Raw genomic sequence first — 26,672 nt, 5'->3', positions numbered from 1 at the left:
GCTTCTCATTGAAACAGAAACATTTTCGATTTGTGCTGAAATAAAAAACTATCCATGATTGCAGGTTGAATACCAGGTAACTCCTTTCCTGGGGGGTAGAATTTGCCCCTTGGAGTATATTGCGTTTCCAAGAGGTCAGTTCGGGTGTGGCAGACGTATCTTTTGGAAGCAGCTCACTTTGTTTGTTGGGGTTGTGTATGTGAGGATGGAAATACTGAAATAAATTTTGGTTTGTGGAAGAACCTGGTGTTGGTCGTTTCCTGTTTTCTTGCCAAGGACCGGAATCTCATTACACCAACTTGGACCTGTCAGGTGAGTTCTGCTGTGCATCTGCACTGGCCCAGAATGGGCCTTGAATCATCACTGGTGGGAAGGGGGGGGGAACCTTTCCTAACCTTTTAATATCTCAGCATCTTCAGTTTAGTAGAAAGAGGTTTTTTTTCTTTTCTCTGGCTTGTTTTGCAGCTGGTAGGGAATGAGGGGTAAGAGGATCTGGGCCTTTACAAGTAAGGGCTATTGTGAGTGAGCTCCAGCTGGTTTTTGTAGCATCAGTATGCTGCTGGGCAGGCTGCAGGGAGAAGCAGTCAGGAATGCATAGCCCGGGCATGCATGACTGTGCTCAGCAAGGCTGCAGCACAGCTGGGGCTGTGTGGTGACTGCAGGCTGGAGTTGCCCTCCTCTGCATCAGGAAACTGCTGACATGGCTATGGTTGCTATAGCCACCTCATCATTTGGTGACCAAACCTGACTGAAGGGTTCTTTGTTGCCCAACAAGGTAAAAAACCCTCTGGGCCACGTGCTGGGTGGTTCATTTCATTCTGTAGTTGATAAGAAAAATAAAATCCTCAAAGCTCTTGATTTAAACTGTCATGTGAGAGGGGTCTCCATGGAATGAAGTGAACTCGTTTTTGGAACTGATGGCATTGGCCCTTTCTGTGCCCATGTGCTGTGGTTGCAATTAAAATTGCTTTGATTGGATATGTAGAAAGCCAAACACTGTCAAACCCTACCAGAAACCATCAGGAAAGCAGCATCAGGCTGGGAGCTGGTGTATGAGTGCAGTGCCTGAAGGGTTTGAGGTTCTGGTTCTTGACTGTTGCTCCTCACTAGGAATCCCAAATATGTCGCAGTAGCATCCAATGGGGGCATTCAGGATCTGGAAGTAATTTAAGAACTTCGTGGTGCCCTTGGACTTGAACCGTCAGTCTTATCTGGGTAAGCTTCTAGCTCTCACTGAGGTGACTCAGTTTCAAAAGTGCTTGGATATTTTCTACTTGTAGTTAAGGGTAGCTATCACCTTGCTGTTTTTCATTAGAAGTGAATGCAATTTCTGAATTCCAAGCCTGAGCGTTTGCCTAGGGGCTGTTGTGGATGCACAGAGCCCGAGACGCGGGGGGGAACTGTGCTCAAGTTGTGCGCTTTTGTACTTTTCAGAGAGGTTAATGCCCCCAACCCCTGCGGATCCGCTGTTCACTGCGAGCGAACCTTTGCTCATGAGGAAGGCAGGCCGCGCCCTGGGACCCGAGCACCGCGGGGAAGAGCACTCGCTGCCGGCCGCAGCTCGCTGCTGCCGGGCCGCGCGGCCCCCGGAGCCCGGGCCCCGCCCGCGGCCGCGGCCGCGCCACGTGGCAGCGCAGGCGCGGCGGCCGCTTCCGCGGGGGGGCGGCAGCGCCGGCCGGGCCGAGCCGCCATGAACTTCTTGCGGGGCGTCATGGGCGGCCCCAGCGCCGGCCCGCAGCCCTCGGGAGCGGACACGGTGAGCGGGGAACGCGGCCGGGCTGGGGCAAGGCCGGGGGGCCGGGACGGCCCCGGCCGGGGCCGCCCCGTCGCCGCCGGCTGCGCCGCTGCCTCTGACAGGCCCGGGTGGTGCCCGGTCCTGCTCGGGGCCGCGAGCTGCTGGCTGGAACGGGCAGGGAGCAGCTCTCCCCTGCGGTTCCTGACCGCAGGCTGTGTGTCGGGAGTCTCCCCTGCAGCCGCGCCGCGCTGGCTTATCCCGTGTGTTGTACGTACCCTTCCAGATCCAGAAGCTGTGTGACCGCGTAGCTTCGTCCACGTTGCTGGATGACCGGAGGGATGCTGTACGTGCTCTCAAGTCATTATCCAAGGTACGTAGCCAACTTCCTGAGTAGCGGCGTGAATTTCAAGTAGCTTTGTCAGGTACTGTTAAGAAGTCTTTGTTTGGTGTCTGGCCTCGACCATTAACTGTTTCGTGTGTTCTCCAAACAGAAATACCGGTTGGAGGTCGGCATACAAGCCATGGAACACCTCATCCACGTTCTCCAGACAGACCGGTAAGCATCCTGCAGCTGCTCTGGGCTGCTGGCCTGACCCTGCTCTGCTGCTGACACAGCAGATGCAGACCTGGCGCGCTGTACCGACAAAGCTGGGAGGGCAGCTGGGTTTCTGAGAACTCCTCTGCCACCTTGGCTTTTTATGCTGGTAAATGTCCTCCGAGCCTATTTGGAGGTAAAAAGAAAGAATTCCAGGAACCAGGATGAGGGACAGAAAGACCAGCTCTGGAGTGAAGGTTCTACTCTAAGGTAAATGTCCTCCGAGCCTATTTGGAGGTAAAAAGAAAGAATTCCAGGAACCAGGATGAGGGACAGAAAGACCAGCTCTGGAGTGAAGGTTCTACCAAAGTATGTCTTAATGCTTCTCAGGGCTGTCTTTGCACTCCTGTAGGAAGTTGAGTCCAGATGGATCATGTTAACTAAAGACACTGTTTGGAATAACCCAGATCAAGCTGTTATTGGGCAAAAGGTGAGCTAGACAGAATTAAGAGAAAAAGAATAAAGTCAGCAGGGGTGTGTTTTTGCTCATGCGTGTCAAAAACAAGTTGGGTTCAGGCAAACAGGAGAGCAGGGCTCCGAGGCTGCTGCTAAGGCAGGTGGAATGGAGTCTGAATGCTCTGTGTGGACTAGAATGTAATACTTATGCAATCCAGTGTTTGAAATGTCTTTGTTTTCCATCCTTGCAATCACTGCTGTACTTGACAGTGCCCACATGTTGTACTGTGGAACCTGTTTGCAGTCCTTGGATTTAAGCTTTAAATACTGCACATACTTGGTATTTAGGTAGGCACACGTAAGGGGATAGTTGTTCGGTCTGGATTTGAACCTCAAGCTGGTCAATTTGAGACAGTCATGAGCCTGTGGAATACCTAGATGGGCATAGACTGGAAGGAAGAGCATGTCCTTTGATGCTGGTACTGAGGAGAATTAGGAAAGCTGCAGTTCAGTGTCTACCAGGCGGCCTCCTGCCCCAGTTATGGATATAGGACTTGAAACTGTGCCGATTGAGGCCTTTCTTGCCTGGCCAGTTATGCCAGCTGGGAAAAAGGTCTGAGGCTGCTGTCTAGGCAAGTCCATGTTATTCCTATTCTGCGGGCTGGGTAGTTACAATTGAACGTCTGACCTGGTGCAAACAGTGAAAGGGAAGGTTATAGGAGTAACTGTCACGGATGTGAAGGGGAAGCCCTTAAAAAAACTAGGTCAAGGAGCCTACTTTCATCCACTTATCTGCTCGGAGGGCAGATTTGAACTTTGAGAAGGGAGGCGGGGCTCTACTGATCCAGTTGAGAAGGCAACCTGAACGCTTTAGGGCAGGAAGTTGAGGCTTTTCAGTGCTTTTTGGGCTCCAGTTGATCCTTTGGAAATTTTGTGTGCTGGGGTTCGGCGCACGTGTCTTGTGAGACTCAGGCTGCAGTGGAAAGAAAATAATAAATACATGGGGTTTTTTTGGGGTTTTCAGCTGAAGAAAAGACGTTGCTCTGACAAGATGTTGCTAGAGTCATTTGCTATTGCTTGTTTGGTGGGCCAGCACATGAGCTGGGCCAAATGTTGGTTGCTGTGGCTTCTTGGAGAAAGACTTGTAGTCTCTGTGTGTGATCAGTGCAGTTGTTACACATTGGATTTCGTGCTACTGTTTGGTGTCAGTAATGGTAGAGGTGAGGTTTCCTGGACTCTTTCAGTGGAAATCAAAATCACTTGAACTGATTCAGTGTTTAATAAGTGAGTCACAGGCTCAGCTGTCCCCAAAGCCTAGTCTGATGGGAGGCTGCTGTTTTGCTGTGGGCCCATAGGTCTGATCTTTGGACCTTTCCAGTGTCCACCTGAAGTGCCCTGAAGCTTTATGCAGAAGTGGAAAATGCTCTTTTCCACCTGTTGGTTTTTTTGGGTTTTTTTTTGCCCTGCAACTGCTTAAGGAGAGAGGCCAATGAGCGACTGAAGTTGTCTTCTCACATGTCACTGTGTTCACACAAATCATGGGCATGTGCTGGCTTGTGGCCCATTGCATGTGTTGCTGTGAAGTTTAAGATGACAGCGGGTTTAATTTGATTAGAAAAATATAAATTCTGCCTGTGTCCAGTTCTCAGTTCCTTGGAACCTGGGGTCTTGCTGTGAATTAGTTACAGCCTTTACCCTGAAACAGCAATATGCTGCTTCTTAAGTGGAAGACATCATTCCACTTGCTAAACAATTTACTTGTAGGTTGTCTGAAGCTCTGTCTCCTGCTCAAGGGCTTAAAACTTGTTTCATAGAGAAGTGATTTCTTTTAAGTTTTCCAGTTCTGTGAATTGGGCATCCTGGAGCCTGAGTCAGCTTTTACATGTTCCAGACTTACATACACTAGAATTCTTATGCCATGTGTTTATTTTGTGATATGAAATAGTGATCTGGTAGAGGACTTCTACTGACTTGTTGAGATGTTGCTACATCCTACCAGGGATTATTTTGAATAAAATTTGGCATTTGACTGTAGAACTGGGCAATACCACTCAGCTGTTGGTGTGGGAAAAGGTACTGGAGTGACAAGTCAACTTGATCCTTAACTGCTTTGTTTCTACGTATATTAAAAGCTTTTTGAATTTCAGTGTGACAGTTGAAGGAGTTGAAAGAATTTGGAGCTTAATATGTGGACCTAAGAGATGGCCTTTTTTTTCCCCTAAGGGAATAATGATCACCTAGGTTATCCATGTGCAGGACAGTCCATGCACAGGTGCCCTCACTTCCACATGGTTCTGCTCTGTTGTTTTTGGTGAACTTGGGGGTCCCTGACACCTCGTTTGGGTGCTGTGGAAAATCACCACCAGCAGAGGCAGGTTGGCTGAGGTGCCTTTTGCTGGACTGTTGCCTTGCACAAAGGCTGCCTCTTAGGGATGCCTGAGAAGTCTTGTTTCTTGAATGGCTTTTACTGTGCAGTAAAAGCTGGACAGTTCAGCATGAACAGAATAATCGAGATGTGGGATGTGCTGAACAGCAGCTGGTGGCAAGGCAGTGAACAGCAGAGGTGGGACGCTGCTGTCCTCGTTTTGTGATGTGATGTCTTTCAACCAGAGAAACAAGGCCTGCTTCTAATCATGTGTAGGTTTAATGTGCTTATTCTTTTGGAGCTGCTGTAATTTCCCTATCAAGGGACATTAAAGAATCCACCAAGCTGCAGCCTTGCTTTTCAAGTTTCCAAGAAAGACTTTCTGTGTGTTTTTAGATGTGGATCTGTTTTTTTTCTATGAAAAGGTAAGTGTAGACTTTGTGGTAGTGTGTTCAAGAACAAAAATGACAGTAAAGGGAAAGCATGAGCAGCTGGAGATGTGGTCATACCTGCTAGATGAGGCTGCTTCCGTGGACTAAAAGATTAGGTGGTTGTTCAGGCCTCTGCTCTAAACTGGCCTAGCAGCCTCGTGAAGTGCAAATTTATCTCTGGTGTGAAAGCCTTACTTGGAATGCCTTGGAGATCAGTGAGAGTAAATACTTAAAAGCTGGAGTGAGAGGGGTTTTTTTTGACAGTCTTCTTTTCAGATGCTTGATAGAGTCATGAAAATGCTGTGAGCTGTGTCCTTCTGCACTTGGATACGCCTTTCTCTGTGGTTTTATGTTTTATTTTCCTTTTTTTTTTTTTAACCAACTGCTTTCATTGTCTTTTGGTTTAAGAGCAAGAAAGCAAGTAGCAGAAATGATCATATAGTTATAATTTGCTCCATAAACTTTTGAGCTGTCTTGGTTGTAGCATAGGGTTTACACATGGTTCAGCCTTGGTAATGCAGAAGAAACAGGTCTTTCCTGAGAGAAGAGTCTGGGTGTGAGCAGATGAACTAATGCTTTGGGCTTCCCTGCAGCTTCCTGGGGATGCTGGAGTACGTAACCCTGTAATAATTAGGTTTAGTGGGTTTGGTGACATGGAGGCCACCTGTTTGTCAGAATACACAGCAGCTGCTGCATTCCCCTGGAGCTCTGAGGTCTGGCTCTGGTTCTGCCTGACAGTGTAGCAGGGAGGGTCCCACCTGGGAAATGCTAAGGCTTGTCTGCATCTTCACTGGGTGATCTTCTGGCAAGTCTGAAGTATTCCTAGAATTTCTGCTGGGATAGGAGCAGGCTGGAGGGAGTGACTCGGAAAATTAAAGGTGCACCTACAGTGAAGAGTCCTATGGTCATCTGGTTTCACCAGACTTCCTGAGGCTCACTTGAAGGAATGGAACTGGGAAAAGGAGCTTGACTCTGTTCATGGAGCAGATAGCTCATGGTTATGTGGTGCTGCAGTAAATCTGTGCTTCTTACTTGGCCTAGTGCTGCCAAGGCAACTGCCTGGGCAGAAGAGCAATGTTGTAAGAGTAGTTGGAAATAAGTCATTAAAGAAAAGTGGTTCTTTCATTTGCAGTTCAGATTCTGAAATAATTGGCTATGCTTTGGACACACTCTACAATGTTATATCGAATGACCTAGAAGAGGAGGAGCAAGGTAAGCACTTGGTAGTAATAGTTGTATTAACTGTGGCATTGCTTTCCTTGGTGCTTTGTTCAAGTTACCAGCTGTAATACTGTGATTTACTAATGCTCACCTAGACCTGCTTTGTTATTGTGTGTAGCTCTTAGGATAATGCTTAAGATCTTGGATGTAGCTTGCATTGAAGTAACACTGGATCTCTTGCTTATTAATTAAAAAAACTTTGTTCTCTGAACAGGAGCCAGGTTGGAATGGGGAACTTTTTTTCTAGTTTGTAAGTCAAGAGTCAAGTCCTTCTTTGCTGTTGGGAAAGGATAGTTCTGACTGTTACTGTCAAATTACCATTTTTTTTTTTTCATTTCATTACCATCTCATGATTTAACAAGGATTTTGAGATATAACTTCTCAGGTACCTGCAATGAGGTGCCACATTTAAGTGTGAAAACCTTTTTCAACTCTGCTGTGCCAGTGGATAAAGAGACTTGGAAAGATTCTACTTGTTTTTGTACAGCTGGGCTGTGAAAATCCATGCCACTCCTACCTGTTTGATTTTTGAAGGCCATTAAACCGGTCTCCAAGGCCAATGAATGTTATTCTAAACCACTTTTCAAATTGTGCTTGGCTTCCTTGGCTTTCTTTTCCATGTTCCTCCAGTTCCCTGTCTTGATTAAAAAGGTTTAGAACAAGATCAGAGTTTCATAGTGCTGGTGTATTCATGTTTTTGGTAGAGGCCTTGATCACGGACTGGACAAAACTCTTGTGAAGTTTTTCCGGAGAGCCAAGAATTGTCCAGCTGGAGTTGTGTGTGAGAGATGACCAGGGTTGTAAGGGTTATGGGATGCTTCAGTTGGACCCCTTCCATCAGAACTTCCCACAGGAATCCAGCTGCTGTAGGAAGCTGGGATGGCTGCTTTGCAAACCTGAGCTCATGCTGTAATTGGTTGTGCTGTGTGGAAAGCTGTTCAACTGGTAAACCTGTCTCTTGTTTCTTTTTATTTTATCTGCACTGACAGATGACTCTGAAGGTAAAAGAACGTTTACTTATATAAATATGGCACTTTGTTTTAGCCCTAGTCACTACTCCTGCTGGTAACACTTGCTGCTGTTTAAAAAGGACACTGTACAAACTTGCACTCAAGCTCAGGGAAGGCGTTTTGCCTTCTGCTCTATTCTTACTCTTTGGAGCTCGAGTGTCTTTTCCATTTGACTTCTCCTGTCATTTGGCATGTTGAATGTCAGCAGATCCCCAGAGACTGCAGTAATGGTAAATTCTTGCTAAGGATCTCAAAGGTGTGCAGCCCCAAACTGGTAATATTCTAAGGGACCAAAGTTAGTGAACAGAGTTTCTGTTTGCAAGAAGCCCTGAAGCTGGACACCAATGCATCAGCTGCACGTGAGCGTCCTTCACAGTGTCTCTTTTAAGCAATGCGTGTTAAAATATTCACAGTATTCACTTCTACCCTAGGTTGGCACTAATGCTTTGCATGTTCTCTTTTTGAAACTGATTTTATTTTTTAAACTAAATTCTAGTCTGCAGTGCTGCTTGGTAGTGAATTGATCTGATCTTAGTGAATGGAAGCTGTTGGCTTGATTTGAGATAGCCCTGGGTACGTGTAGACAGATATAAGGAACAATTATGGGTGGAAGGCTGGTTGCAAGATCTGTGATGTAAGTGGAAAATAGTGTTTCCCTTTGCCTGTTTGTTTTTTTATTAAATGTAGCAGAAAAATACTTGAACAGAAAAAAAGTGATTTGGCCCTTTCATAGAAGAATACTGGGCTAGAGTAAGAAAAACCAACTACAACCTAAGAGAGGCTGTGCAAGTTGTGTATGCTGCTCAGGTTTTGCCATAGCACCTGGAGCTTGTGCAAGGGCAACAGATGGCAGCAAGAGTTCAAACACTTGCTGTTTGCAGCTGAGGGTGGGACAAGGGCATTCAGTCACAGCTCATGGTTAAGTCTAAGTCAAGTATTTTGACTTAATTTTGATAGTAAAATGTTTCAGTTTTCTGGGTTCTCTCTCCTTGGCCTGCAGCCAGGATGTGCAGTCCATGTGTGATTAATTCCCAGCTAAGTTGCCGTTTATTCTACAGCAGCAAATACAGAAGTTGAACTTGTGTGGAGTTGTTAATCTTCATTTCTGTAAATTAATATATGTCAGTTCAGGAATGGCCTAGACTTGGTAAGACCCTCAGCTTCAGAGAGGTTGCAGTAGGACTCTGTCCTGGTGGGGGCTAGGTGGCAGAGCTAGAGCTGTTTTTGCACATAGTTTTGTGTGCAGACAGTCTTCCCTTTCAACTTTTTTTGTAACGTATTGTAATTTCTGCATCTAGAAATTTAGAGCAGAGTGGTTTTTGGAGGACAAAATCCAAAGTCAGAAATTTACTTGCTTTACTGTTTATTTCTATTAAAACTAACACTTTCCCTTTGAATTAGGGTTGCTCTTGCTCAGTTTTTCAGCTGCTATTCCTTAATTATGCCAACCAGTAGTACCTATAAACCACTGTTTTGTGGAACAGTTACGTATATTGTCACTCAGCCTAGAAAAACAGCAGTGGTGCAGACATGTTGCTTGCGTGGAGTTTGGTCATTTTGTGGGATACTTTAGCATTTGTTTTTTGTTCATGCAACAATCATGCATGAAATAATTTGGTAAGACAAAGTGCTAGCCCAATTCTATTAACTGTAGGGTGAAGAATGGAATGGCGCTCAATTCCGGCACATTTGAAATCAATTCAGATTCCAAGAGTGAGAGGTTTTGATGCTTGTCTGTGTGACTCGTTTCCCTTGCTGATGTTTAGGTCTTTTTCTATTGCTAAACCCAATAGAAGAATTAAGATATCTTGGGCAATTAGCTCTAGATTATTTATATTCCTTACCCTTCAAGGCTCTTGGTGTGACATGTACTTTGCTTTTGTCCATCAGTGTAGGCTACTCATTAGGGGCTGCCCTTTTGGATTACTGGAGTTATATGGGGATATAACTGCTGAGATTGAAAAGTTACATTTAGAGTAATGCAGGGTTTTTGTTTTGTGAAAAGCTTGTTTTGGTGTTTGTTTTGAAAATAATTCAATTAACATTTATAACAGTGACTCCAAATTTTATGGTCACCCATGGCCTTATTTTAGTAAGAATAAAAATCACAGCTGCTCAAGTTGTTCTAGTTGTGTTGCAATATGTTGTTTTTTGCTGTTACAGAAGAAAACTCAGCAAAACAAGTTGATGATTTGGGGAGTCAGTTCACAGAGATTTTCATTAAACAGCAAGAAAATGTCACTCTGCTGTTGACTCTGGTGGAGGTGAGTAACTGTGTCATGTTCAGGCTGCTGAGAGATGGGTGGTGCTTTACCTAATGAAGAGAGCCATGTTTTTGTCCTTGTCAAGCTGGTGTCAGGGCTGAGGTGTGCCAGCATCCAGTGAAGGTGGGGCTGAAGGTGAGTCAGGACTGACCTGGATGAGCACCAGTGGTGCAGCTTTTAAAGCAGGGGAGCATGGAAGAGAATCACAAAACTGTTTAGGTTGGAAAAAGCCTCCAGGATCACATAATCCAACTGTTAACCCAGCAGCACCATGTTCACTGCTAAGCTGTGTCCCAAAGTGCAACATCCACGATTCCTGAACACTTTAGGAATGGCTCCACTGCTGCTCTGGGCATTCTTTGGAATGCCCAACCACCTTTGGAAGTTTCCCTGAATAACTAATCTAAACTTCCCCTTGTTCTCTTACCTTGTTACTTGAGAAAGGGGTTTAGTTACTTCATTAGAATGAATAAAGATTATTGTTCCCCAAACAGCAGTGGCTGTCCCTTGTACAAGGATTACTTTTTAGATGATCATTAAATCATCAGGAGACAGTTATGTCTGAGATGCAGTTGAAGTGGAAAGGATGACTGCTTTCCAGCAGCATGATAATTGACTCATTTTCCAATGGTTTTGTCCTCATGGACTGCCTTTTTACTTGGAGCTGTTAAAATTTTTGTTCCCAAACTAAGCATATAATTGTGCTTGAGAGAGACAACAACACAATACTCTCTTCTTTTTTTCCTTTCCTTTGTAGTCCAACTTCAGTAAAAAGCATGATATTCTACTTTTCCTGTGTGGAACCTATGTCATGCTTTGAGCAGTATTAAGGAACTGTCAGTGTATCTGATTTAAATACTGAGGAGTTCATTACCTAACATGCTCCTTTCCATCCTTTCAGGAGTTTGATTTCCATGTTCGTTGGCCTGGAGTGAAGCTACTGACATCTCTGTTAAAGCAGCAAGGGCCTCAAGTGCAGCAGATCATTCTGGTCAGCCCCATGGGTAAGTGCTTGAATCCATTGCTGATACACTTGGAGCTTGATGCTCAGCAGACATGGCAGAGGCCTAGAAGAGTCTTGAGCAAGATGTTTTAAAGAGCTCCAGCATGAAAAAGCTGCACCTTGCACTGTTTCTTGCAGGTGTTTCCCGCCTCATGGATTTGCTTGCAGACTCCAGGGAGGTTATCCGCAACGATGTAAGTGCAGGGCTTCTGCGGGGCCCCTTGGCATCTTCTGTGCCAGTGCGTGGAGGCCCGAGGAACCCATGCCTGCTGTCCATGGGGGGTGTGCATGTGCTGAGCTGCAGGGTGTGGGGGTGTGCCTGTCATCCTGGCTGAAGGTTGTGCTGCTGATTCAGCATCCTCCCAAGAGCTGGGACTTGTGAAAAACAATGGAGTTCTATGAAAGCCCGGTTTGATTTATTTTCTTCTCCTCCTGTCAAGGGAGTCCTGTTGTTACAGCAGTTGACCAAAAGTAATGCAGCCATACAGAAGATTGTCGCCTTTGAAAATGCCTTTGAGAGACTTCTGGATATCATAACAGAGGAAGGAAACAGCGATGGAGGTACAGTGGACTCTAAGACTTAGCCTTGTGCTTCTGCAACTATGAGCTGATGTTTCCAGGCTTACCTTAGTGGGAGGTTGGAACTCAGTCAGTGGGTAAAAGAATCAAAATTTATAGACTGGTTGTAACAAAATAAGCAAAATCAGATTGTCCAGGTAGCTGTCTTTTGAAAAGCTGGCATACTTAGTTAAAACACCAGGTCACTCTGAGCATGTGTGCATCAGTTAGTGTGTTCTTGCTTGACCTAGGCCTGCGGATGTATCTGCTTGGAATGGCAGTGTCGCATGTCTGTGCTGCATTTGTCACTTACCAAGTTAAGCATCTGCCTTCTTCCCACGAGATCCTTGGATGCTTGGAGTGGCTGGAAGTAACAGCTTGCTGAGATCCTTCAGCTGCACCAACAACTTCAGTTTTCTGGTCAGCTTCTTGAGGAGTCAGTCACCTGTTGGGAGGAGAAAAGAATTTTAACAAGGAGCAAAGAACAATGCAGCACTTGAGGGCTTGGTTTTTTTACTATCAATATGTGATGCATTTACTACAATCTATTTCAGTAGCATGACAGGTTGCTGTTCCATGACCTTTCTGTGGGCTGCAGGAGCAGTTACTGCTTCTCTCCCAGCTGTATTATTCCAGGTATGTTGGCATGGAAGTGATCAGCAAACCTTTGATTTAAAGCTGCTATTTTAGGCAGTTAATATTTTTAGGAGACTCGTTATGTAAATTCCTATGTCCTGAGACATCTCTGCCTTCCCCCCTGCTACTTGTCTGTTCCTCTGATAGGAGGAGCCTTTATCTGAGTGTAATTCAAAAACTAAAAAGTAGATTAGAAATAAGTTGAAGATGGTAGCCAGTAATTGTAGAGAATGAATACGTGAGGCAGGAGGAGGTGCTGCCTCAGAATCACAACGGAGTTCAGGAGGAGCTTCCAGTACGTTTCATAGGGACGGTGTAGTCTGATGCTGGAACAGGTGAACTTTGGGACACACAGTGATGGTCAGTTTTGTTGGTGGTTTTTCCCATTTGCCCACTTAACTGATATGAGCTGTACATGTTTTGGGAATTTGCTTTGTACTTGTGCATGTTCTCTAGTACTTTGGACTCTAGATGTTACATCTAGAACATCTGCAGTGTATGGACAAGCTAATTTATTTCCATGTGGTGTATTTTGATTCACCTTGTGATACTTTGTCTCAGGCATAGTGGTGGAAGACTGTCTCCTCCTGTTGCAAAACTTGTTGAAGAATAATAATTCCAATCAGAACTTCTTCAAGGAAGGTTCATACATTCAGCGTATGAAGCCCTGGTTTGAGGTTGGAGATGACAACTGTGGGTGGTCTGCACAGAAAGTAACTAATCTTCACCTGATGCTGCAGGTAAGATGCTCTTACAGTTCCTAATTACTGATGTCAGCTCTTGAGCAGTGGAAAGTGTCATGTCACAACTGTGAAATCCAGGTCTTCAGCTCAGAATTAGCCACCAGTGCTCATGAGCTGTGCTGCTTTCAGCGCAAACCCTGTCACAGGTGAGTCTGTGATGGCTGGCATATTGCATAACTTGATATCACCTGAGGTGTAACAGATTTAAACTAAGAACATGATTAGGTGTGTTCTATGTAAAGAATGCTCTGGTATAAAACTGAAAATCAAGCAGCCATATGTAGCAATGAGATAAACATTCTGTTCATTGTCTCCAGTCTCCATTTTAAGAAGCAATTCTGTTTTATAGTGAAACCTTACATGCCTTTGGTTTTGCATTCAGAAGGTCCCAGGCTCTGTTCACATGGCCATGTTTCCTCCTCTGTAGCTTGTGCGGGTCCTGGTGTCCCCCACGAACCCTCCTGGTGCCACCAGCAGCTGTCAGAAGGCCATGTTCCACTGTGGGCTCTTGCAGCAGCTCTGCACCATCCTCATGGCAACCGGTGTTCCTGCTGATATCCTCACGGAAGTAAGAGGCGCAGTGGATGGAGGGGTGGGAGCGACCAGATGGGTGATAACAGCACTCTGCAGGGATAACCAGCTGCTGCAGAGGCTAACTGAATATTTGTTAGCCTCTAACAAGTATTGGCCTCTAAGCACCTGTTTGAGATGCCAGAGGTGTCAGCTTCCTGTGTGGGCAGTGTAAATGGCAGAGTCATTTATGTTGGTGAATTTCTGGTGTTCTGCAACCAGAAGGAATTTGGGTTAATGTATTTTTTTTTCCTTTAGATTTCAGCATATCCCAGAGCAGCTGAATTGATTAATGACTTTTCCTGGTTTGGGGGTGGGTTTATTGCTGTTTTTATTTTTTTGGGAGAGTCTACAGATATTCTAATTTGATAGGTTTCCAGTGATGAGGGATTTTAGCTTCTAGAAAGCCCTGCCAGCAATGTAGGGTGGGGGATTTTTCCCTTGATAAAACCATGTGCTTGGATTGAGTGTGGACTCCTCTATTCCAGTTGTTAATTTCTTAAAAGGTTTCACCTTTTCACTTTTTAAAGATGTGCAGTTTAGCTGTTATTTTGCTATCATAGAAAAACTGATCTGGCAGACAAAATGAAGCTGGAGGTGTCTGAGCTTTGTGTCCCTTAAGCTTTGCTCAGTATCTTTTACAGCTGTTAAATGCCTTTATTTCAGTCACACTGGTTTTACTTAAGTCTCTGAGCTGAGACTTCATATGTGCTTCTCAGTACTGAACTGTCAGGGTAAACTGGAATAGTTTTGGAAGCTCTAGGTGGTAGACCATGGCTCAGATTTAAACATGGATTTGACTTTCTTCTCTGCCCTTTCCCTAGACCATTAATACTGTATCGGAGGTCATCCGAGGATGCCAGACAAATCAAGACTACTTTGCCTCTGTAAATGCACCTTCTAATCCACCAAGGTAGAGGAAGAAAAGTGTTCTAACTCTGTTAGGTGATAAGGTATTGGTATGGGGAATCAAAAAGATTTTTTTGATTCTACACTTGGAATTATGATCTGGAGTAACTTGATCAGCTTCAAGTTCATGTAGGGTGTGTTGTCTACAGCGTTAAGGTGTCAGGTGTGTTTGCCGAGAGAGGAGGCCTAGAACTGGTGTTATGTGGTACCTGAAAAACAAATGAGCAGTGACTGAAAAATTCCTTGATCAGGATGAGCTGCTGTTGGTGTTAGCCAGAGGATAGTCCAAAGAGGACTTAGAGCCAAGGGAAATGGATAATCAATCTCTTATTTTGTGTTTAAATAACTGAAAAACTTTTGACACCTTGGGTTTTAATACCGTTTTTTGAAATAGTAATAGATGCAGTGGTAGGCCACAGTATCTTTCCTTACCATGAAATATGTCCATATTACATACTTGCAGCTGTTTTCATTCACAGTTCAGTTCTCAACTTGTCCTTGCTCTCAGTTTTCTGCTTTTCCTGGCTTTCCCAACAGGCCTGCAATCGTAGTGCTGCTCATGTCCATGGTAAACGAGAGGCAGCCGTTTGTGCTCCGCTGTGCTGTTCTCTACTGTTTCCAGTGCTTTCTGTACAAAAACCAAAAAGGACAAGGAGAAATCGTCTCAACGCTCCTGCCATCCACTATTGATGGTAGGCCAGGGCACCATTTCTGCAGTGGGTTCTGAGCTAGCACCTGTCCAGTGCACCACCTGGTGTCTCGTGAGAAATTATTTACCTGCTGTTCAGTGAGTAGTCTGGGCAGAGTGACTGGGTTTAGATTTGTCTAAAACCTCCTTAGTTTGTTTTTTCTGTGTTTTAGCTGTGTTGTTGGAAATATTTTGCCAGTTCTTTGGCTTGTTTTAATCTCCCTTGTACCTCTTGGCCGCTCTGGTAGCTACAGGTAACTCTGTCTCGGCGGGTCAGCTGCTCTGCGGGGGCCTCTTCTCCACGGACTCGCTGTCCAACTGGTGTGCTGCCGTGGCCCTGGCCCACGCCCTGCAGGAGAACGCCACGCTCAAGGAGCAGCTGCTGCGGGTCCAGCTGGCCACCAGCATCGGCAACCCGCCCGTGTCGCTGCTGCAGCAGTGCACCAACATCCTCTCGCAGGTACGGCACCACCTGCCCCGCTGCAGCTCCACGTGTCCAGGGGTAGTGTCCCTCCTGGGCAGGGCCATGGTGTTGACACAAGTATTGGCTTGATAAGGAGGAGAATTCTCTTTTGCAGGCTGTTTTTTAAGCTTTGTTTAAAGCTCCTTTGAGGGGAGGAGAATAGGAAGAAATCTTGCTTTTCAATCAGATTGCTGCTTGATGCTGACTCTTCTCAGGTGGCCCCAAAGCATCCAGGTCTTAGACTTGGTTTAAAGGACAAGGCTAACTGGCAGAATTCCCACTCATGTTTTTTGCTGAAGAAGTGCCTCTTTGGTATTTAACCTGAACCTGCTAACTGGAAACATAATGAAAAAAACAGGCTGTCATGTATTGATGGCTGGCTTTGCTATGCAAAGATAAAACCTTTTTGAGCTTGTTCAACATGTTGAACATACCGGGCTTGGCAAATGTCAAGTGAGTGAAGTTCACCTCCTGGCCCATACCTCCTTGTGTTGGAACCATTCAGGTAAAAGCCTACTAGGAGGGAGTTGGTTAACTCTGGTGGCAATTAGATTTTTCTGCAAGTGAAAATAACAGCTGGATTTTGGAACTTGTTCCTATGACTTTTCTCCTGCTTTAGCCAAAAATAGCCAGTATTCATTTTTATCCTATTCCTGGAATGTCTGTGTAAGGTAAATTTGAGTCAGTAAAAATGCTTGTGATTGTTCAGCACTACATGACAAAAGGGACTCAGATATGGGGGGATGTTTCTGAAATGTTTCACTTGAAGGTTCTCAAGTAATATGTGTGTAACTTGCAGGGTGATAAGATCGACAGACGGGTATGTATTTTTTGGCACAGCTTGTGCATTTTCCTGCCAAAGGCAGGCCTTTCCCTCTTGTCTGGGGTCTGCTGGGGAGAATTGCTTTAACTGCTTTTTGATGTGTTTCCACTTACAGCTTTGTGTTGCTGTGGTTTGGGTTTTCCCTAGCATAACAAACTCTTGGTGCCTCCAGGGGAATCCGGGGGTGCTCCCAAAACTATGGGATATGTATCTTGGGCAGCACGGGTGCTTTCTTTCTTGGGGGGCAAACTAATGGACCATCTGTTCATATAATAGGTGGGGTTTCTTCTAAGGAAACCTACAACTGTTAGAAATAGTGTTTTCTGAAGGGCCTGTAGCAAACACTGGTACCATCGGAAGTGGGGATATGCTGCTGATGTCCTGACTGCTAGAGGAAAAACCATTTAGCCTGCCTATTTGTGAATAGCAGGGATCTCTATGAGCAGATGATCCCTGCAGAGTTGTTTGGTTTCCAGGCTATTAATTAAAACACAGCTGAGTTGGTTATTGGTGGCACAAAAAAAAGTATTTCTGCTGTGAAGTTGTTGTGTTTTACCCTGTTGATCACAGCTCAGTGTTATTACCAGCTCTGAACTGTGGAACAGCCATGGGGAGCTGTCATCTGTCAAAGTAGGTGTTATTATCATGATATGTCTAGAAAACAGCTGGTTTTTAGAGAGGATGTTTTGGGCTGTGTGAAAATCCTTAGGCAGAGCACATCCATTTGACCTCTGAACAGCAGGCAGTGCTTGAGAATAAATGTGGTTTGCAGCTGTGTCCAGCATGTGGGTGTGCTGAAGTGTTGGGCTGCACAAGCAGAAATAACTCCATGTTTCTCAGGAGGCGAGGGCCACAGGTACCAAGGCTGGAGACAGTTGAGGTACGGCCATGTGCCGTAGGGGCATTGCCAGTTACAGGGTTATTCCCAGTGTGCATGGGCTGGCAAATCCTGCTGGGACAGTTAGAGCCAGTGTTTGTAAGTGGGGGAGGGAACACTTTCACTTTCCTTGGTTGCCATCTGAATGTTGACTGTTGGAAGAGATGGGTGCTTGTCTTAGCTCAGCTGGGCCTCAATACCTGCAGCTGAAACACAATTGGCAACAGTCAATTTGGAGACAAAAACTAATTTTGTCTGTCTAGGATAAATAAAAGGCTGCAGCTAGCATTTGCCTTGCTGGCTTAATGTGCCTATTGTTTGAACCAAATGCCATTACAGGATTATTGTTCTTTTACTCAGAAGATAATACTAGGAACACCTGGCAGTTTTAAGTCAGCAGGGTATGTCTTGGTGATGCATCTTTTCCAGGGAATCCTTATGTCACTTAATATAGACCTTGCTCCTTTTTTTCAAGGGGTTTTGTGTATGTTTCTTCATGTCACCCTTGTATTAAAAATGCAGAACTAACAATTTTATATTGGTGCTGATTTGCATTGAGTAATATTTCACATCTGTGTGGCTTGTTGGTTTGCTCTGAGGACAGTTCAACGTGAATGGTTTGATCCTTGTTTTATCCAAGCATTAAAGCTGTTCAGTATAACTAACAAACAGGTGTTTGGAAAGACATGACTTGCAGTTTATGAAAAAATAAGGTGGAAGTAGGTGAGTTCTGATCCAATACAGCTTGGGTTTGTATTTTAGTCCTCTCTGTGGTAAGATAATGATGGGAGTGTTCATTCTTCACAGGGCAGCAAAGTACAGACCAGGGTTGGACTACTGATGTTGCTTTGTACTTGGCTGAGCAACTGCTCCATTGCTGTCACCCACTTCCTTCACAATCCAGCCAATGTGCCTTTTGTATCCTTTGACCTGCTTGCAGAGTGGAACCCCTGCTTAGCCACAAGCTGGGTTATTCATGTTCAAGTTAAATGTTTGTCTAGATCTGCTTATGGGGATTCTGCAAAACAGAAAATGCACTGGGCCAAGAGACAAAATCAGTCTTTAGTTGCCAGTGCTCTGTGTACACTGACTTGTGTGTAAGATGCACATACCAAAGTAGTGTGAAAAACTGTCATAGTCTGCCAGCCAAGTGAATTTTTAGAGCAACAAGCCTGTTGGTATTTTTAGTGTGAATTAAACTTACACTCAAGAGGCAAAAAGAATGCTTTGTACTTCCGTTAACTTCTCTGTTTGCTTTTCAGGAAAAAACTAGTCAAGTGCCTGAGCACGTAAAGCTTAACTGGCACCTTTATCTACACTGCAGGTGTGCTCTGGAGCAAATAAATCTCTCAGGTTAAACAGACAGCTACTGAGAAATTTATGGGAAACCACTGATCACCTGAGTCCTTCAAAATAGGAGTTAACTTTGCAAGGGTTTTGTCAGCTCTTTTGTCTTGCTTCCTAACAAAGCTTGGGTTTGTGTGTAAATAGAAAGGAATGTGTACAGGGAGAAGTGTTACATGTGTTGTGATGATGAAATATCTCCAATATCCTTATCAAGAGTTCCAGCTCACAGGGCAGATAGCTGAAAACCTTGGAGAAGAGGAGCAGCTTGTCCAAGGCCTGTGTGCACTTTTGCTTGGCATTTCCATCTACTACAATGACAATTCCCTTGAGAATTACAGGAAGTAAGTATGATAGAGAAGTAACAGGACTGTAGAGAAAGGTTCTGTGAAAGGCAGATGGTGGTTCAAGAGGCTTTGAAGTGGGACAGCAGTGGAATTAAGACTTGAGACAGATAATAAGAGTTGTGTTTGCAGAACCCACCTTGATGGAATGATGGGTTCTCTTCTTGTCCTGTTGCTGCACTGGCATTTATTTGTCTGTTCCTTGCAGAGAGAAACTGAAGCAGCTGATTGAGAAGAGGATTGGCAGGGAGAACTTCATTGAGAAGCTTGGCTTCATTAGCAAACATGAACTTTATTCCAGAGCTGCTCAGAAACCACAGCCTAGTTTCTCTAGTCCAGACCACATGATGTTTGACCATGAATTTACAAAGCTGGTAAAGGAATTGGAAGGTGAGATGTTACACTCATTTCTCTAGTTTTTGTCATAAACTGATGGATGAGCTACCAAACATATTGTGTTACTGTTGAAAGCAGTGTCATGACACTAAAGTTACGATAATAGCTGTAAGTAATCACATACCCAAGTTGCAGTTTAAGTGTTAGGTAGATATTCTAACCTGGTATTCTTCAGTGAAATGATGATCAATAGATTTTGTGAGTTATCACACTGGCCAAGAGGCGTTTGTTTACCTGTGCTCACACGGAAACTCAAGTACTGAGCACATACAATGGTCATAGAAGCTTCATTTGTTGAAGTACATAATCCAGATAGTTGCTGGTTCTAATTGATAAGTTCAAAAAGGTGAATGCTGAAATTCTTGGCTTTTTAGGAAATGGACACTTGCTTTAGTGTGTGCTTCACAGGTTGTCATCAGTCTAACATCTGACTGGTGTCCTGTTTATTAATATTGCAATGAACTTAAATCAGTGTAGAGCAAGATAAAACCTTAAAGCAGCAATGGTAAAGATGAGTTTGCCCAAGCATTTTCATCTGCCTGTTGCTCTTGCAGTCCTAAGTCTTTAACTTATTCACAGAATGATTTGGGCTGCAGCTGTAGTGGAGCCGTAGTGCAAGTAGAGCACAGCTTTTTTCATAGGAAGTACTCTAAACACCCATTTACTTACCTGGAACAGAGGAAAGCAGTAAATGTGTAAACTGCAATAAAGTCACCATTTCTATTAAATCTGTGACAATCCCTTTTTTAATGTACAAGTTCAGTTTGTAATGCAATGAACTCAAACGGTGAGACTGTTCTGAGGACCAAGATGTGAACTGGGCTCTAGCTGACAAACTGTTTTTGACAGGTGTCATAAGTAAAGCAATTTACAAGTCCAGCGAGGAAGATAAAAAGGAAGAGGAGGTCAAGAAGACATTGGAACAGCATGACAACATTGTGACTCACTACAAAAAAGTCATTAGAGAGCAGGTAAGAGGGAGCACATACATGTGCCTCTAAAAGCAGTCACTTTTGTCTTTGGAGGCACTGCAGTGCACTTCAATCCCCCTTGTTCCAAAACAAGTAACAGGGAATCTAGCAATGCAGAAATGCTTCTAACAACACTCATGTCAAGATTCAACTGAAATATCGGTGTTTGGAACACTGGTGAAAGTCTTTTTTTTTTCCCTTGGGCCACATGCTCTTACCTGTGTTGGAGTGTTTTCATTTCAAATGAGGAACTGGAGAACTTGCAGCCCTTCAGAGATACAATTCTTAGTTCTGGGCTCTCACTTGGACAGATGAAAATGGGGCTGAATGAAAAAATGGTTTATTGGTGAAGTTTGGCTGTATCTGCTGGGATTGGACTCTCAAAACCTTTTTCCAGGGGTAGTTACCTTGTATTATTGCTGTAGCTTAGATGGAGAGGTAGAGGAACAAAGCTAATTAACCTGCTAATGGGAAACTGAAGCAGGTGTTCTGTGTTCAGAGATCAAAGCATGGGGTATGTGAGGCATTAGGGATGTTTTGGAACTACCAGAGTCTTTAATGAACATGTGATGTCTGTAGTTACCATGATTTCTTTAAAGACTCCTGGAGTAGTAGACAAAACAAATGCAAGCTTTAGTATGCTAAATAAAAATTACAATCAGCAAATTTCCCACCTTTCCCTTTCTCCTCCTGTTATTGGTATGACAGGCTGCTGCTGTCTTTGCTCGGTGTTTTTCCTAGGCATAGTTAGCGCTAGGTTTGCAGGGGGCTCTCCTGCTCATCTGTCCTGGGTAGCACCAAGTGGTGGAGCTCAGGCTTTGCTGCTTTCCTTCACCTTCCTGACAGAATTGTATTCCAGAATTAATAGTATAACTATATATATATATGACTACTGTATGTATATAGTATGGTGCTTTTTTTTCTTTCACAGGACCAGGAACTTGAAGAACTAAAACAACGAATCAGCACTTTAACATCTCAAAATGAACAGCTCCAGGCTACAGTCACACAGCAAGTGTCTCAGATCCAACAGCATAAAGACCAGTATAATCTCCTGAAAGTACAGCTGGGTAGGCTTCATGAGTGACAATATAAAATCATCTTGCTTGTGCAGAGAGAGATGTTGTGGCTTCTGGCGAGCTGCAGCAGAGCTCCAGCAGAGAGAACCTTGTGAGTCTAAGAGCTCACACTTGCAGTGGGAACTGCTGGCTGCCAGGGAGCTGCTAGGAGAGGCTGCCTCTGCCTTGGGTCAAGTCAATCCAAGCCAGTTACTGCCTGTCCGGGTTCAGAACATGACCAGATGGGCCCTGGAGTGGGCTGAAGTTTGGGTCTGGAATGCAAGTGTGAAATGGGGAAGATGGTCTAGCAGATGTGCAAGATGAAGCCTGTTACTGTCACTAGGGAAGTTGCTAATTTAGTGTGTAAATCAGGGCAGTATGTTCTCCTTATCCCAGGGTCAAAAGGCCTGATAAGGTATACATGACATGATTAAAAATACCCAAACTGCCTTAATGATTACTTATGATTAAAAACATGTAAGGAATCAATTACCTTCAGAATGTGTCCATGCTGTTATTTTGGATGAATGGAATGGCTGAAGCAGCGGGCAGCACACGTACCTAAAGGAATGGCAAATGAGAGCTCTTCACTGTTGATTCTGTTTTATATGTAGAGAGTTCTTAAGTACTGTGCTTTGCTCCTTTAGTTAGGAAGAGAATGGCTTGTGGGGCAGGAGCAGGATGAGTAACAAGTACTTTGATTGGTCTGCTGGAAACTAAGTTACGGAACTGCTTGTTTGACCTTGGTTGTAACCTCTTGCTGTCTAGGAAAGGACACCCAGCATCATAATTCCCATGGTGACGCATTGCAGATGAATGGCATTCAGACAGAAGAAGTGAGCAAACTGAGAGAGGAACTGGAAGACTGGAAAAACAAGCATGAGCTGCTGCAAGGGCAGTTAAAGGAAAAGGATTCTGTGATAGAAAAATTGGTAAGTGCTGCATTTGCACTGGTGAAAGGTCCTTCTGCACCCACCTCAGAGGACACAACCAGCTGCTCTCATCAGAGAGCTTTGATGTGCATTGCTCAGCCTGCTTGTGATTTCTCTGCTGGGAATTTGGTAATACAAGAACAGCTGTGAGTTTTTCGACAATGTGACTACCTTTAGAATTCTAGTACTAAAGCTGATTTTTTCCCCATTTTTCTTTCAGAATTCTTCCCAGTTGGAAATGGGAACTTCAGAGCAGTCTTTACAGACCAGCAGATTTGGTGGCTTGGAGCACAGTAATGAGCTACAGAAGGTGAACTTGTGGTATTTCAGCACAGCTGAATGGGGGAGCTTGGGATGGGAAGGGAGCTTTACTCCTCAGGGAGGAGCATTGATTCCTGAATGTGTTGCTGTGTTTCATCAGGCATCTTTGTGATGGTCCTAATCATGGAGTATCAAGTTTATGCATCTAAAAATGAATCAGTTGTTTATGCTAAGCAGGTTTGAGCCAGCAGAAGACACTTGAACTGACTTCCAAATGTATTTATCCAGTGCAGAATGTATGTTTAAATGTTGATATGAGAGTTTGCAGGTATTAGATGTACAGCACAGAATAAATAACTGGAGATTCAGTTCTTTAAGGTAGCAGTTGCTCAAAAAATACCTGGCTCTGTTCCTCTGTTTGGAGAACTAATGGTGCCTGGATTAACAAGTCATCATGGGTTTCTGTACCTAGAGGGGCAATGCACAGAGGACACCAATGGAGTGCAAGTGGTATGAAACACCTTTATAAGTGACTGAGGCTCAGACAGGTGCCTTGGTTGGGCATTCCAGAGAAGAGGGTTTGTAAGAGCAGAGTGGACAATGGTGCATGTTGCTCTCTAGCCTTGTCATTTCAGGAAAGAGCTGTTGTGGTCTTATTGAGAGGCAGCTTTCCTGTTACATTTGCTAGTATGAAGCAGTTAGTCTGGGAGCATTTAACCTCAGGAAAATTTCATGTGAATACGTTGTTTTATCAGATTAACTGAGAAGCTTTGTCTCTGTTTCCCAAAGGAGTTAGAAATGCTCAGGAGTCAGATACAACTACAGTCTGCGGAAATCTCTAAGCTTCAGATGGAGAATCAAAAGCTACAAGTGATGGTACTGGTGAATTAGTTCTTTCTTCTATTTAAGACTTGCCTTCCTGCTACTGTCTGTAGCTACTTTCCTAAACCAAGCTCCTTATAAGTGCACTCATTGGCAAGTGATTCCAGCAGGGTTTCAAATTAAGTCATGAGTTACCCAGACAAATCCTTCATGAGCGTAGAGGGGACTTTTAGTCAAGTTAGTTCTCTCTGATGGCAGTGGTCCTTGGCATTTTTAAACAATTATAAACACCTGGCTGTTCCAAGCTTATGCTCTAATTTAGTCTAAATACCCTTTGTGAGACACAAAGTGTGATACCATACACGTGAGAGAGATCATTATTCTTACAAGCAGCTGAGGGTACTAATTTGAAAGTTGACGTCTAGTTCAAGGGCAAATGATAGGGGCATCTGTCTGTGCAGGCCTCCAAATGCTGCAGAGGTTTTTTTGTGTACTGAACAGATGAAGCAGTCAAGCTTTGTGGCTATATAAATGTGACTGTCTTCAAAACTAATAAACTGCTTTAGAAAAGCAGTGCTGGGCTGCAGAACCTGAACAAGTTGAAAATGTTCCAGACACTTCCACAGCAGAGCTAACAAATAAATCATGCTGCAGGAACAGGGGCCCCAGAACCAGCTGACAAACAAGTGTTCAATGTACGGTCTGGGAGAGGCAGACTCAGCTGCTGGGAGGGAAGATGCCACTGCACATGTGCTGGCCATATGTGCTTGTAATGATACCTTTGGAGGTGTGTCCCGGTGTCCCTCCAGCTGTCAGGCCACCCTACATCCTGCTGCCTCCCTTCCTTCGAGGACTGGCTTAAGTGTGCTCCAACTGGAGAAGCATTGGTCTCAAATCTGTGCCATGTGGCAGTTGTAGCTGACAGGCAGCTGCCACATTTTGGAAATAACTTTGTGTAGGGCTGACTGAGATGAAACTGTTGCTATTTTTAGTAGCCTTATGCAAAGAATTGGAGCTTTAGCCTAATAAAAAGACTTCTGTGTCACTTGAGAAGTATCAGAGCAAAAATTGATTGCCTGTAATAGGGTCTGCCTAGAAAAAAATCTGCAAATCTTTCAAGTGCAACTGCTATGAAATAAAGGTTTTGCTTTGTCGTCTTCTTGGTGTGTACATGTGTGTACAAGTCTGAGACCCGAGGAAGCACAGATCTGTTTGCTGATGCCTTGCAGCATGGGGTGTATGTCATCACCATACCTTGGCTATGCTGTAAAAAGACACTATGCTTTGAAAAAAAAGGTCTGTCTAATGTCTCAGCTTGCTGTCTTAGTATGTGCAAAACTGAGAGGGAATTCCTTGTCCACAGAATTCAACTGCAGGTCCCATGTTAGGAGACAGTGGTGCAACAGCAGCAACAAGCTCAGAATTGGAGGGACGACTGGAGCAAGAAATCAAAGAGCTGAAGGTGGGTAGTGGGTGAGCACCAAACCAAGCCATTGGATACTCAGCCTTCAATTAGGAGGCCTCTACAGTAGCCAGGACTGGTCAAAGTGGTTTGTTTCCTCAGCATCCTCAGTGTTTCAGGCTCTGGAAGGGAAGCTGGATGTCTCCTTCATTTTTCACCTGGGAAATAAAAATTTGTCTGTCTTTAAGGCCTTGTTAAGGACAGTCTAAGGTGTAGCTTTACTCTGACACAGACAGTCCAGTTTGACTGGGAGGAAGGTAACTGTTCATATTTGTTCCTGCTTTATCCAAGCTATAATAGTTTGTGTAGGATGTCTTAAGTGTATTTAGGAACAAGGCCACAGGAACTAACGGTGGGCTGGAGCTGCCAAAGATTATGTGTAGGATGTGTTGGAAGGATACAGGGCTTCAGCTTTACCTATGCTTGTATTGTAATTTGATGTGGGATTTTCCTGTTGCCAGAGTCAAGTCAAATCCCTTTCTGAGGAGAAGGAATCACTAAAGCAGCAGCTGGACTCATCCACTAGCACGGTTGCTATATTGCAAGAGAAGAACAGTAAACTGCAGCGAGAACTTGCAGAATCCAAGAAGGAACAGGATGATCTCCTGGTGCTTTTGGCTGACCAGGATCAGACAATATCTGCACAGAAGATGAAATTGAAGGACTTTGGTGTAGCGGTAAGTGAAGGAATGGATCCAGGGAGTTCTTGGGTCTGAGACAGGCCTGGGCACGGTAATCCTTGATCCAGAAAGTCTGGTGAGGCCCCTTTCTATAGAGGGAAGTTAAATCTATCAATTAGTTTTTCAAGAACTTCTGGCAGCCGTCAATGAGAGTTGACCACTGCCTGTTGTCCCCAGTGGTCAGCCACTTCTCTCTTCAGCAGAGAAGTAAAGAACTATGGACATTGCGAGATGACAGTTGCCTTTAATAAGCATTAATTGATGTGGCATAGTCGTTTTAGGTTATCTTTAAGTTTATTTGCGCTCAGCATTTGTCTTGCCTTCAAAAGGTTGGATCAGAATAAGCGATATTACTGCTCACAATAGATCTTGTATTTCAGGTTGAAGATGAAGATGATACTGAATCTGGAGATCAAGGGGATGAAGATGAGGATGAAGAGGAACAAGATGAGAATGCTGTTGTGTGTTACCATGAAAACTAGATTGCAGTGTTTTGGGGGAAAAATCTATTACTGGTGTACAAAGGAAAACATCTGCTTATGGGAGGCACATGGGGAAATGACAACCATGGGCCTAGTTATAAGTTACTCAAGTTTTGGAAAATCCTTCCTACTAGGTAAAGGAAACAAATCACAGTTTCAGTTCTACATGAATATCCCAGGTTGTACTTGTTTAGAAGTTGCTTCAGACACTGTTTAAAGCAGGGAATGACAATGTTGCTGCCTTGGTTCATTGTCACTGACGGTTCTGTGCATTTGTCTATGGTTTTAACTTCCTTGAGCTCTTAACATAATTAAATACACAAATATTTGGTTTAACATCTCTCACATGGAGTCATTCCCCCTGCCTTCAGCATGGAGTTTCAGGAACAGTGGGAGGCAGAAGGGTTGGGGTGGCCTCTGCCAGCCCAGGGTCTGGCTCTGGGGGTGCCAGGGGCCCTGCACTCAGGTGTGTGCCTGGACACTGCCTTGGCTGCACTTGCTCCCTCCCAGGGAGCCCCAGCGCTCTGCTAACACCATGGCAGAGTTTTCATTGGAAGCTGTGCAAGAAATGTAGCCTTGGGGTGAGGAATTGCTGTGGAAAACAAAGACCAGTACACTTAAAGAGCTACAGTG

The 26,672-nt window shown here is 44.4% G+C and overlaps 1 protein-coding gene across 4 annotated transcripts; it reads left to right on the top strand.

Moving 5' to 3' along the window:
- The first annotated feature begins 1,617 nt into the window (after positions 1–1,617).
- USO1 (USO1 vesicle transport factor) lies at positions 1,618–26,375 on the top strand. Of its 4 annotated transcripts, none has more exons than XM_068188173.1 (25): positions 1,618–1,756; positions 2,019–2,105; positions 2,227–2,291; positions 6,655–6,734; positions 9,917–10,017; positions 10,919–11,021; positions 11,159–11,214; positions 11,461–11,581; positions 12,776–12,954; positions 13,385–13,525; positions 14,352–14,440; positions 14,974–15,128; positions 15,379–15,584; positions 16,387–16,407; positions 18,095–18,205; positions 18,857–18,975; positions 19,184–19,365; positions 20,221–20,342; positions 21,274–21,412; positions 22,169–22,332; positions 22,553–22,642; positions 23,383–23,469; positions 24,779–24,877; positions 25,339–25,554; positions 25,938–26,375. In XM_068188173.1, exons 1-25 carry the CDS (start codon positions 1,691–1,693, stop codon positions 26,037–26,039), a joined length of 2,901 nt encoding a protein of 966 aa, XP_068044274.1. In that variant the 5' UTR covers positions 1,618–1,690; the 3' UTR covers positions 26,040–26,375. The 4 variants fall into 4 exon arrangements, with proteins under 4 accessions (XP_068044274.1, XP_068044273.1, XP_068044276.1 ...); XM_068188172.1 differs by having other exon boundaries at positions 15,373–15,584; XM_068188175.1 differs by lacking the exon at positions 16,387–16,407.
- Positions 26,376–26,672: the final 297 nt, after the last annotated feature.

This window comes from Anomalospiza imberbis, chromosome 4 (genome assembly GCF_031753505.1).
Source record: "Anomalospiza imberbis isolate Cuckoo-Finch-1a 21T00152 chromosome 4, ASM3175350v1, whole genome shotgun sequence".
NCBI lineage: Eukaryota > Metazoa > Chordata > Aves > Passeriformes > Viduidae > Anomalospiza > Anomalospiza imberbis.
This window is presented reverse-complemented; position numbering and strand designations above follow the sequence as displayed.

Excerpts from the sequence above, each read along its gene's own strand:
- USO1 (XM_068188172.1), top strand. The coding sequence starts at position 1,691 with ATGAACTTCTTGCGGGGCGTCATGGGCGGCCCCAGCGCCGGCCCGCAG. Across the intron at positions 22,333-22,552 it reads ATTCTGTGATAGAAAAATTG|AATTCTTCCCAGTTGGAAAT; the intron begins GTAAGTGCTGCA and ends TTTTTCTTTCAG. Across the intron at positions 25,555-25,937 it reads TGAAGGACTTTGGTGTAGCG|GTTGAAGATGAAGATGATAC; the intron begins GTAAGTGAAGGA and ends CTTGTATTTCAG.